The sequence below is a fragment of the Tachypleus tridentatus genome, chromosome 3 (genome assembly GCF_004210375.1).
Source record: "Tachypleus tridentatus isolate NWPU-2018 chromosome 3, ASM421037v1, whole genome shotgun sequence".
Lineage (NCBI taxonomy): Eukaryota > Metazoa > Arthropoda > Merostomata > Xiphosura > Limulidae > Tachypleus > Tachypleus tridentatus.
In genome coordinates, this window is record NC_134827.1 from 74,362,247 (window position 1) to 74,376,436 (window position 14,190).

The window sequence follows — 14,190 nt, forward strand, 5'->3', positions numbered from 1 at the left end:
CAAATTACCTACTATAACGCATCACACACAACAACAAAATCGCAAGGACGGACTCGGAGAAAGCCGACTACTACGAATCCTCCTTCGGTGACCTAAACTCTGCCTACTTTGACACACAACACCAACAACATGTTAACAACTACATACATACAAATCAATCTTCTTTCACACTACAATTCCCCGGTAAAACACTAGAAAGCTATTCAAATTCAATCAATAGAAAAATCACAACCACTGAACTCAAAATTAACATTAAAAAACTTGAAAAAACTTCCCCCGGACATGATCAAATACCAAATATTATTCTCAAAAAAGGCTCCAGTCTCCTATTACAACATACCACAAATTTTGTTTGTTTTGTTTTGGAATTTCGCACAAATCAACTAGAGGGCTATCTGTGCTAGCCGTCCCTAATTTAGCAGGGTAAGACTAGAGGGAAGGCAGCTAGTCATCACCACCTACCGCCAACTCTTGGGCTACTCTTTTACCCACGAATAGTGGGATTGACCGTCACATTATAACGCCCCCACGGCTGGGAGGGCGAGCATGTTTTGGCGCGACTCGGGCGCGAACCCGCGACCCTCAGATTACGAAACGCACGCCTTAACGCGCTAGGCCATGCCAGGCCACATACCACAAATATCATGAATATATGTCACTAACAACACGTTATTACCCCGACATTTGGAAAAAAGCCATTATCACCACGATTCCAAAGAAACAAACAAACAGGATTAATCCTGATAACTTCTGCCTAATCAGTCTGTTAAGTTGTCTTGGTAAACTGATGGAGAAGATAACTTCAAATCGCCTCCTTTATTTCTGTGAAATAAATAACATACTACCAGAATCTCAAAATGCGTCCAGGAAAAACAGACAAACAATAGAACACCTCACACGACTCACTGAATCAGTCTACGAAGCATTCGATTACCATCAGGTAACCATAGGTGTATTTTTAGATGTTAAAAAAGCATTTGACAGTGTTTGGCATAACGCCCTTAAGTATAAATTAACTCATCTGAACGTAAATCAAAGTATTATCAAATGGATATCAAACTTCTTAACAGATAGAACAGCTCAAGTAAAAGTCAACAAAACCTTATCAATATAACAGCAGGAGTGTCCCAAGGATCCGTCCTGTCTCCTTTACATTAATAAAAATAATGGCCATGTCTCACGTTCAGGAAACACTAAATACTGTCTCAAGCAGGAGCAACAAGTGGAGCGTGGTTTTAAATCCAACAAAACCTCTAGCAATCACTTTTTATAGGAAATTAAAAAGACACACAAACACTCTGGAAAAAGTAAACATCTCACTCGGCAATACGCCTACTAACATGAGCAAGCACATCACTTTCGACTCAAGATTAACATGGAAAAACATGTTAACAACATACACTTATCCATCAGAAAACGCATTTCACATTTGATGACCATATCTAGCAAACATTCAAACTGCTCACCAGAGACCATCATCCAAATATACAAGGCTTACATCCGTCCGTTAATAGAATATGGATGTCAAGTGACATATAATATGTATAACAACACACTACAGAAGATTCAAATACAACAAAATAAAATATTAAGAGCAGCAAACAGACTACCATCATACACACCTGTAAGCTATATAAATGAAATCAGTAACCTACCAACTCTTAGAAACAGGCTCACAGAAATGTCATACAAATATTATTTAAAAGCAGAATATAGAAATCAACTAACTGCATCATTATGTAAATTAGCTAGTGCACCTACAAAATACATTTCACCATATAACATATTTCAACAATCACAAATCACTCAACAAAATACATGTTTATATTTACGTGTATTTCCTTTCAGATCCGGCACGAGACAGATAAAACTTTTGGTGCCTGTCCTGTGAAAGTGGGTTTTCTCAGGGTACTCTCGTTCCCCCCCCCCCACATCCAAATCTCAGACATTGGATCTTTAGATCCCAGCCAAGGCAACACTATTGCCCAGCCCTGAATCGGGTCGTTTTAAGTTGATATCTACTTTTTGGGCTCACTTCTTCTGTGTCACCTTTGTCTCGCTTCCTCCTTTCTCACCCGTCAATTTTATAATGCCCCACCGCACTGCATCACCTTAAACAAGTAAAAGTTAAATACAGGCAAATTTCCAAGCAAAATTAAATAATCTGTCGTGTGAGGGGTCGAAGAGGAACCATAACGTTCCTGACCACCCCTGTTGGGGAGATAATTCTTCAGACTTCTCTCTCTCTCTAAAGAAACCCCTGCCAAGTTTGCGTTTATATGTTTAATTTTGTCGCTGTCTTAACGTCATCAATTTTCGGGTGTTTGCAGGTGTTTCTGTCTTACAACAAAGCCACATCGGGCTATCTGTTGTGTCAACCGAGAGGAATCAAAACCTTAATATTAGCGTTGTAAATCCACAGACTTATCTCTGTCCCAGCAGGAGACCGAATTTTTCAAAACGTCAAGGTTCAACTGAAAATCCTAAAATTAAATATAAGTTTCAGGGCAACTTCAGGTATTTTATTTCTTAGCAAATGATTGATTGCTCTTTGTTCTTACTTGAGTTTAATGATACACATTCTTATTTTGTTAGAGGTGTTAGGATAAATAACTGATTTTTTTAACCAAATTTTTACCCTTAAGAGTAGAACTTTCATCTTGTCTCTAAAACCCGATTAGTACATGTGAACGAACACACAAACCCATATTTCGTACCTTTGATCCCTTAAAAACTTTGGAAACATTATCAAAATATTTATTTATTTGTACCTACAAACTGTAATGCCCTTGATATAAATAAGACGTACATTAATTTTTAAAATAATTTAAAATGGCCATGGATTAATATGTAAAATCATCATTAGTGTCTGTTTCTCTCAGTTCAAATGGAAATTTTTTTGTATCAGGATTTTTTCGTGAAGCTGCGCAATGTGAGAATAACTATCTCTAATTTGGTACTGATAGACCAGATGGAGGAAAACTAATCAGCACCATTCACCACTAGTTCTTGGATATGTGAGTGAGATTGATAGTGTACTTGTTCCCCTCTCTTCCAAACTGTGGAACACGTTTTTACGGCAATTGGTTGAGAGGCGTGGACTGTCACTGTCTGTTGAAGTAGGATATGTATATATATATAGGGGACGTGCGTTTTGAAACTTAAAGGTGTCTAAATGTATGAGGTCTAGTGGAAAAAATAAATAAATTGGACATGGCACAATATATATACACATGTTAATTAAAAATGTGCACAATGGACAAAATTTAGCATACTGTGAATAATACAACTATGTAATAAGAGCCATTACCTATGATTCAGTAACAGTGCAAATAAAATAATAATTCCTGAGAGGGAGAAAGAGGTGAACGCTGAACCTGACTCCCTTGACCGAAACATGGATCAAATAACGATGAATGAGTGGGAATCAAAGGTTTTGAACCAATTCGATTGAAGTCAGATCTACTTTGTATGTGGTTTACAGCATTAAGGACAATTATCTGATATAAGTTTAAACGCTTTGTCATAATCTACAAACAAGAACAATAACAATATTATTACAGAATTAGTCAACAAACAAGAACAATAATATTATTACAGAATTAGTCAACAAACAAGAACAATAAAATTATTGTTACTGAACTGGTCAACAAACAAGAACAATAACATTATTGTTACTGAACTGGTCAACAAACAAGAACAATATAATTATTACAGGATTAGTCAACAAACAGGAATAATAATATTATTATTACAGAAGAAACACCGACTATAACACTAACGTGATATAGATCTTGTGTTATATATATACAAATACCAACTATGATTCGTGTGTAATATAGATACTTAGCTAAGTGTTTATACAAAAACCAACTTTAACACTTCTATAATTTATATCATGCGCTATGTTTTTATACAAACACCGACTGTAACATCGAAGTAATATAATTCCTGTGATGTATGTTCTGTATAAACTTAAGCTATTATAACTAACATAATAATCAACTGCTATATCTATTCAGAGGATATAACTTTGACTAAACTTCCATAACGGAAGAAAGTAGAATTTTATTAGTGTTGTGTTAAACGAACAGGAACTACAGAAAAGTAAACAACTAGAAGAGTCCATGAAGAAATTGGATTCCGAGATGAAAAGGACAGACGAGTTGCTGTACCAAATGATCCCTAAGCAGGTTGCTGATAGGCTAAGAAAAGGAGAGGCGGCAGTGGACACTTGTCAGGTAACCATGATAGGTTATTGAAGCGAGAAGCGCCAGTGGACATTGTGAGATAGCTGTGATACGTTATTAAAAGTAGAGACGGCAGTGGACCCTTGTCAGGTAACCGTCATAGGTTATTAAAAATAGAAGCAGAAGTGAAGATAAAATGCATTCTCAAGATTGCTGGCATGGGTATTAAAACTTTAATTAAAATAATGTACAGAATAATGTTTCAATCTTATTAGGTCATCTCCACGTTAACAAAGAGAGTTTGCAACTGGAAAAGTGAAGACATTTATTAAGAAACGATGATCAGTTAAGAAGAAAAATGAATGTAATTTAATATTTGTCATATATCTCCAGAAACAACTAAGCCTTTCAAGTAAACTTGCAGGAATTATATGTATATTTTCTCCCGTTGTTTTATTTCTGTCAAAACTATGAAAATTCAATCAACTTAAATTATAAAAGCAAATATTGCTTGGTGATGGTGCAAACATTTATTACAAATAATATACGAATAAACATATTTAACGGTTTATTATAACAAAAACTGTATACGTTGATGAAATAGTGTCATATTTACGATACTAGAAATAACAATAATGATTGTTACAGGCTTATCTGTGTAGGAGATTAGAAACCTAACATTCAAACACTAAAGTTTCGTAGAATCTGACGCAGAGAACCCAACTAAGCACTTTTCTAAACTTTAAAGAAAAGAAAAACACGGAATAAAATAATGAATTATTAACAATTTAAATTTCAGGTTTCTTAAATATAATTTCCTCCCCAAAGCGTCTTCTTCCGAGATTCAATTTGTTTAGACTAAAGTTAATGGAGTTGCTATGTAAATTAAGGTTTAATCCAAGAAGCAACAGCAACTTTATACCATACAAGTTTTAACACTCTTACATGTCACCAACAGTCCAACGACTGTTTCTGTGTGAGAGAAACACGATGAGCTTTACAAGACAAGTGATCATGTCGAGACTTGAATATTTATAAACCAGGTTTTGTTCAGCAATAGAGGACTTAAGCTTTAAGTTACTTTACTTTACACGATACTGTGTAAGTTATCTTATGGTATAAGTATGGTAAATGTTTTTTCTCTCTGTACTTTCGAGCAGGATGTCGACTGTGAAACTATCCTATTCAGCGACGTGGTCACTTTCACAGAAATATGTAGTAGGATCACTCCTATGGAAGTGGTTTCGATGTTAAACGACATGTACAGTCTCTTTGATCAGTTGACAGAAAAACACAGGGTTTACAAGGTGAGATCAATAAAAACAAAGGTTTGGAAGGTACGATCAATAGAAATACAGGTTTTTAAGGTAAGACCAATAAAAACACAGGTTTACAAGGTAAGATCAATAGAAACACAGGGTTTACGAGGTAAGATAAAAAATAACACAGAACATACGAGGTAAGATCAATAGAAACACAGGATTTAAGGGGTAAGATCAATAAAAACACAGGTTTTACAATGTAACATCAATAGAAACACAAGATTTTTAGAAGATAATATTAAAAGAAAAACAGGATTAACAAGGTCAGATCAATAAAAACACATTATTTACAAAATAAGATCAACAAAAACACGGGACTTACAAGGCAAAAAGAAGAAAAACACAGGTTAACAAGGTGAAATCAATAGAAATACAAATTTCCAAAGTAAAAGCAATAAAAACACAAGTTTACAAGGTAATATCAATAAAAACACAGGGTTTACGAGTTATAATCAATACAAACACATGATTTACGAGGTCAGAACAATAGAAATACAAATTTCCAATGTAAGACCAATAAAAACACGTTTCAAGGGTATTATCAATAAAAACACAAGGTTTACAACGTATGATCAATACAAACAAAGGATTCACGAGGTCAGATCAATAAAAACACAGGTTTTACAATGTAACATCAATAGAAACACAAGATTTTTAGAAGATAATATTAATAGAAAAACAGGATGTACAAGGTCAGATCAATAAAAACACATTATTTACAAAATAAGATCAACAAAAACACGGGACTTACAAGGCAAAAAGAAGAAAAACACAGGTGTTACAAGGTAAGATCAACAGAAACACAGGGTTTACAAGATAAGAGCAATAGAAACACAGGGATTACAAGGTGAGGTCAATAGAAACACCGGTTTGCAGGTGAGATCAATAGAAATACAAATTTCCAAAGTAAAAGCTATGAAAACACATGTTTCCAGGGTAATATCAATAAAAACACAGATTTACAAGATAATATTAATAAAAACACAGTGTTTAGAAGGTAAGATCAATAGAAACACAGGATTTACGGGGTAAGATCAATAAAAACACAGTTTTTACGAGGAAAAATCAGTACAAAAATAGGATTTACGAGGTAAAATGATTACAAAAACAGAATTTACAAGGTAAGAATAAAAAAAAAGGTTTCCAAGGTAAAATCAATAGAAATACAAATTTCCAAAGTAAAAGCTATGAAAACACATGTTTCCAGGGTAATATCAATAAAAACACAGGATTTACGAGTTGAGATCAACAGAAACACAGGGTTTACGAAGTCAGATCAATAGAAACACAGGATTTACGTGGTAAGACCAATAAAAACAGATATTACGAGGTAAAATCAATAGAAACAAAGGATTTACGAGGTAAGATTAATAAAGACACAGAATTTACAAGTAAGATCAATAAATCCACAGGTCTGCCATGTAAAATCAATAAAAATACAAATTTTAAAGTTAAGACCAATAAAAACACAGGTTTACAAGGTAATTTCAATAATAACACAGGATTTACGAGGTAAGATCGATAAAAACAGAGTTTTGCAAGGTAAAATCATTAGAAATACAAATTTCCAAGGAAAGACCAATAAAAACCCTTGTTTTACAAGATAATATCAATACAAACACAGTGTTTACGAAATAAGATCAATTGAAAAACAGGATTTTCGAGGTAACATGAATACAAAAACAGAATTTACAAGGTAAGAAAAAAAAACACAGGTTAACAAGGTGAAATCAATAGAAATACAAATTTCCAAAGTAAAAGCAATAAAAACACAAGTTTACAAGGTAATATCAATAAAAACACAGGGATTACGAGTTATGATCAATACAAACACATGTTTTACGAGGTCAGAACAATAGAAATAAAAATTTCCAATGTAAGACCAATAAAAACACGTTTCAAGGGTATTATCAATAAAAACACAAGGTTTACAACGTATGATCAATACAAACACAGGATTCACGAGGTCAGATCAATAAAAACACAGGTTTTACAATGTAACATCAATAGAAACACAAGATTTTTAGAAGATAATATTAATAGAAAACCAGGATGTACAAGGTCAGATCAATAAAAACACATTATTTACAAAATAAGATCAACAAAAACACAGGATCTACAAGGCAAAAAGAAGAAAAACACAGGTGTTACAAGGTAAGATCAACAGAAACACAGGGCTTACAAGATAAGAGCAATAGAAACACAGGGATTACAAGGTGAGGTCAATAGAAACACCGGTTTGCAGGTGAGATCAATAGAAATACAAATTTCCAAGGTAAGACCAATAAAAACACAGATTTACAAGATAATATTAATAAAAACACAGTGTTTACAAGGTAAAATCAATAGAAACACAGGATTTACGGGGTAAGATCAATAAAAACACAGTTTTTACGACGAAAAATCAGTACAAACATAGGATTTACAAAGTAAAATGATTACAAAAACAGAATTTAGAAGGTAAGAATAAAAAAAAAAAGGTTTCCAAGGTAAAATCAGTAGAAATACAAATTTCCAAAGTAAAAGCAATAAAAACACAGGTTTACAAGGTAATATCAATAAAAACGCAGGATTTACAGGGTAAGATCAATAAACACACAGTTTTTACGAGGATAAATCAGTACAAACATAGGATGTACGAGGTAAGATGAATACAAAAACAGAATTTACAAGATAAGAATAAAAAAAACACAGGTTAACAAGGTGAAATCAATAGAAATACAAATTTCCAAAGTAAAAGCAATAAAAACACATGTTTACAAGGTAATATCAATAAAAACACAGGGTTTACGAGTTATGATCAATACAAACACATGATTTACGAGGTCAGAACAATAGTATTACAAATTTTCAATGTAAGACCAATAAAAACACGTTTCAAGGGTATTATCAATAAAAACACAAGGTTTACAACGTATGATCAATACAAACACAGGATTCTCGAGGTCAGATCAATAAAAACAGAGGTTTTACAATGTAACATCAATAGAAACACAAGATTTTTAGAAGATAATATTAATAGAAAAACAGGATGTACAAGGTCAGATCAATAAAAACACATTATTTACAAAATAAGATCAACAAAAACACAGGTTTACCAGTTAAGATCAATAAAAACAAAGGATTTACAAGGCAAAAAGAAGAAAAACACAGGTGTTACAAGGTAAGATCAACAGAAACACAGGGCTTACAAGATAAGAGCAATAGAAACACAGGGATTACAAGGTGAGTTCAATAGAAACACCGGTTTGCAGGTGAGATCAATAGAAATACAAATTTCCAAAGTAAGACCAATAAAAACACAGATTTACAAGATAATATTAATAAAAACACAGTGTTTACAAGGTAAGATCAATAGAAACAGAGGATTTACGGGGTAAGATCAATAAAAACACAGTTTTTACGAGGAAAAATCAGTACAAAAATAGGATTTACGAGGTAAAATGATTACAAAAACAGAATTTACAAGAATAAAAAAAAAAGGTTTCCAAGGTAAAATCAATAGAAATACAAATTTCCAAAGTAAAAGCTATGAAAACACATGTTTCCAGGGTAATATCAATAAAAACACAGGATTTACGAGTTGAGATCAACAGAAACACAGGGTTTACGAAGTCAGATCAATAGAAACACAGGATTTACGTGGTAAGACCAATAAAAACAGATATTACGAGGTAAAATCAATAGAAACAAAGGATTTACGAGGTAAGATTAATAAAGACACAGAATTTACAAGTAAGATCAATAAATCCACAGGTCTGCCATGTAAAATCAATAAAAATACAAATTTTAAAGTTAAGACCAATAAAAACACAGGTTTACAAGGTAATTTCAATAAAAACACAGGATTTACGAGGTAAGATCGATAAAAACAGAGTTTTGCAAGATAAAATCATTAGAAATACAAATTTCCAAGGAAAGACCAATAAAAACCCTTGTTTTACAAGATAATATCAATACAAACACAGTGTTTACGAAATAAGATCAATTGAAAAACAGGATTTTCGAGGTAACATGAATACAAAAACAGAACTTACAAGGTAAGAAAAAAAAACACAGGTTAACAAGGTGAAATCAATAGAAATACAAATTTCCAAAGTAAAAGCAATAAAAACACAAGTTTACAAGGTAATATCAATAAAAACACAGGGTTTACGAGTTATGATCAATACAAACACATGATTTTCGAGGTCAGAACAATAGAAATACAAATTTCCAATGTAAGACCAATAAAAACACATTTCAAGGGTATTATCAATAAAAACATAGGGTTTACAACGTATGATCAATACAAACACAGGATTCACGAGGTCAGATCAATAGAAACACAGGTTTTACAATGTAACATCAATAGAAACACAAGATTTTTAGAAGATAATATTAATAGAAAAACAAGATGTACAAGGTCAGATCAATAAAAACACATTATTTACAAAATAAGATCAACAAAAACACAGGTTTCCCAGTTAAGATCAATAAAAACACAGGATTTACAAGGCAAAAGAAGAAAAACACAGGTGTTACAAGGTAAGATCAACAGAAACACAGGGCTTACAAGATAAGAGCAATAGAAACACAGGGATTACAAGGTGAGTTCAATAGAAACACCAGTTTGCAGGTGAGATCAATAGAAATACAAATTTCCAAGGTAAGACCAATAAAAACACAGATTTACAAGATAATATTAATAAAAACACAGTGTTTACAAGGTAAGATCAATAGAAACACAGGATTTACGGGGTAAGATCAATAAAAACACAGTTTTTACGAGGTAAGAAAAAAAACACAGGTTAACAAGGTGAAATCAATAGAAATACAGGGTTTACGAGTTATGATCAATACAAACACACGATTTACGAGGTCAGAACAATAGAAATACAAATTTCCAATGTAAGACCAATAAAAACACGTTTCAAGGGTATTATCAATAAAAACACAAGGTTTACAACGTATGATCAATACAAACACAGGATTCACGAGGTCAGATCAATAAAAACACAGGTTTTACAATGTAACATCAATAGAAACACAAGATTTTTAGAACATAATATTAATGGAAAACCAGGATGTACAAGGTCAGATCAATAAAAACACATTATTTACAAAATAAGATCAACAAAAACACAGGATCTACAAGGCAAAAAGAAGAAAAACACAGGTGTTACAAGGTAAGATCAACAGAAACACAGGGCTTACAAGATAAGAGCAATAGAAACACAGGGATTACAAGGTGAGGTCAATAGAAACACCGGTTTGCAGGTGAGATCAATAGAAATACAAATTTCCAAGGTAAGACCAATAAAAACACAGATTTACAAGATAATATTAATAAAAACACAGTGTTTACAAGGTAAGATCAATAGAAACACAGTATTTACGGGGTAAGATCAATAAAAACATAGTTTTTACGTGGAAAAATCAGTACAAACATTGGATTTACGAGGTAAAATGATTACAAAAACAGAATTTACAAGATTTAAGATCAAAAAAAAAAGGTTTCCAAGGTAAAATCAATAGAAATACAAATTTCCAAAGTAAAAGCAATGAAAACACATGTTTACAAGGTAATATCAATAAAAACACAGGATTTACGAGGTAAGATCAATAGAAACACAGGATTTACGAGGTCAGATCAATAGAAACACAGGATTTACAATGGTAAGATCAATAGAAACACAGATTTTACGAGGTAAAATCAATAGAAACAAAGGATTTACGAGGTAAGATCAATAGAAAAAACACAGGTAAGATTTACAGAATTTACAAGTAAGATCAATAAATCCACAGGTTTGCCATGTAAAATCAATAAAAATACAAATTTTAAAGTTAAGACCAATAAAAAAACACAGGTTTACAAGGTAATTTCAATAAAAACACAGGATTTACGAGGTAAGATCAATAAAACAGAGTTTTGCAAGGTAAAATCATTAGAAATACAAATTTCCAAGGAAAGACCAATAAAACCCTTGTTTTACAAGATAATATCAATACAAACACAGTGTTTACGAAATAAGATCAATTGAAAAACAGGATTTTCGAGGTAACATGAATACAAAACAGATTTTTACAAGGTAAGAAAAGGTAAGAATAAAAAAAACACAGGTTAACAAGGTGAAATCAATAGAAATACAAATTTCCAAAGTAAAAGCAATAAAAACACAAGTTTACAAGGTAATATCAATAAAAACACAGGGTTTACGAGTTATAATCAATACAAACACATGATTTACGAGGTCAGAACAATAGAAATACAAATTTCCAATGTAAGACCAATAAAAAACACGTTTCAAGGTATTATCAATAAAAACACAAGGTTTACAACGTATGATCAATACAAACACAGGATTCACGAGGTCAGATCAATAAAAACACAGGTTTTACAATGTAACATCAATAGAAACACAAGATTTTTAGAAGATAATATTAATAGAAAAACAGGATGTACAAGGTCAGATCAATAAAAACACATTATTTACAAAATAAGATCAACAAAAAACACAGGATCTACAGGATTTAAGGCAAAAGAAGAAAAACACAGGTGTTACAAGGTAAGATCAACAGAAACACAGGGCTTACAAGATAAGAGCAATAGAAACACAGGGATTACAAGGTGACATCAATAGAAACACCGGTTTGCAGGTGAGATCAATAGAAATACAAATTTCCAAGGTAAGACCAATAAAACACAGATTTACAAGATAATATCAATAAAAACACAGTGTTTACAAGGTAAGATCAATAGAAACACAGGATTTACGGGTAAGATCAATAAAAACACAGTTTTACAACGTAAAATCAATAAAACACAGGATTTACAAAGTAAAATCATTACAAAAAACACAGAATTTACAAGGTAAGATCAATAAAAAACACAAGGTAAAATCAATAGAAATACAAATTTCCAAGGTAAAATCAATAAAAACACAGGTTTACAAGTAATATCAATAAAAACACAGGTTTACAAGGTAAATCAATAGAAACACAGGATTTACAGGGTAAGATCAATAAAAACACAGTTTTAAGGTAAAATCAGGGATTACAAGGTAAGATCAATAGAAACACAGGATTTACAAAAACACAAAATCAATAAAAACACAGGTTTACAAGGTAAAATCAATAGAAATACAAATTTCCAAAGTAAAAGCAATAAAAACACAGGTTTACAAGGTAATATCAATAAAACACAGGGTTTACGAGTTATGATCAATACAAACACATGATTTACGAGGTCAGAACAATAGAATTACAAATTTTCAATGTAAGACCAATAAAAAACACGTTTCAAGGGTATTATCAATAAAAAACACAAGGTTTACAACGTATGATCAATACAAACACAGGATTTACGAGGTCAGATCAATAAAAACACAGGTTTTACAATGTAACATCAATAGAAACACAAGATTTTAGAAGATAATATTAATAGAAAAACAGGATGTACAAGGTCAGATCAATAAAAACACATTATTTACAAAATAAGATCAATAAAAACACAGGTTTACAAGGTAAGATCAATAAAAACACAGGATTTACAAGGTAAAAGAAAAGAAAAACACAGGTGTTACAAGGTAAGATCAACAGAAACACAGGGCTTACAAGATAAGAGCAATAGAAACACAGGGATTACAAGGTGAGATCAATAGAAACACCGGTTTGCAGGTGAGATCAATAGAAATACAAATTTCCAAGGTAAGACCAATAAAACACAGATTTACAAGATAATATTAATAAAACACAGTGTTTACAAGGTAAGATCAATAGAAACACAGGATTTACACAGGTAAGATCAATAAAAACACAGTTTTACGAGGTAAAATCAATAGAAAAAACACAGGATTTACGAGGTAAAATGATTACAAAAACAGAATTTACAAGGTAATATCAATAAAAAAAAAGGTTTACAAGGTAAAATCAATAGAAATACAAATTTCCAAAGTAAAAGCAATAAAAACACATGTTTACAAGGTAATATCAATAAAAACACAGGATTTACGAGTTAAGATCAATAGAAACACAGGGTTTACGAAGTCAGATCAATAGAAACACAGGATTTACGTGGTAAGATCAATAAAAACACATTTTACGAGGTAAAATCAATAGAAACAAAGGATTTACGAGGTAAGATCAATAAAGACACAGAATTTACAAGTAAGATCAATAAATCCACAGGTTTGACATGTAAAATCAATAAAAATACAAATTTTAAAGTTAAGACCAATAAAAACACAGGTTTACAAGGTAATATCAATAAAAACACAGGTTTCCCAGTTAAGATCAATAAAAACACAGGATTTACAAGGCAAAAAATACAAGAAAACACACAGGTGTTACAAGGTAAGATCAACAGAAACACAGGATTTACAAGATAAGAGCAATAGAAACACAGGGATTACAAGGTGAGATCAATAGAAACACCGGTTTGCAGGTAAGATCAATAGAAATACAAATTTCCAAGGTAAGACCAATAAAAACACAGGATTTACAAGATAATATCAATAAAAACACAGTGTTTACAAGGTAAGATCAATAGAAACACAGGATTTACAAGGTAAGATCAATAAAAACACAGGTTTACAAGGTAAAATCAATACAAAACACAGGATTTACGAGGTAAAATCAATACAAAAACACACGATTTACAAAGTAATATCAATAAAAAAACAGGTTTGCAAGGTAAA

At 31.9% G+C, this 14,190-nt stretch overlaps 1 protein-coding gene across 1 annotated transcript in view; it reads left to right on the plus strand.

Moving 5' to 3' along the window:
• The window catches only part of LOC143246095 (soluble guanylate cyclase 88E-like), a 56,746-nt gene that overhangs the window by 21,373 nt on the left and 21,183 nt on the right, over window positions 1-14,190 (plus strand). The window contains exons 6-7 of the mRNA XM_076492311.1: window positions 4,095-4,241; window positions 5,351-5,497. Of these exons, the coding sequence (XP_076348426.1) occupies window positions 4,095-4,241; window positions 5,351-5,497 (294 nt within the window). The remainder of the gene's footprint in view (window positions 1-4,094; window positions 4,242-5,350; window positions 5,498-14,190) is intronic.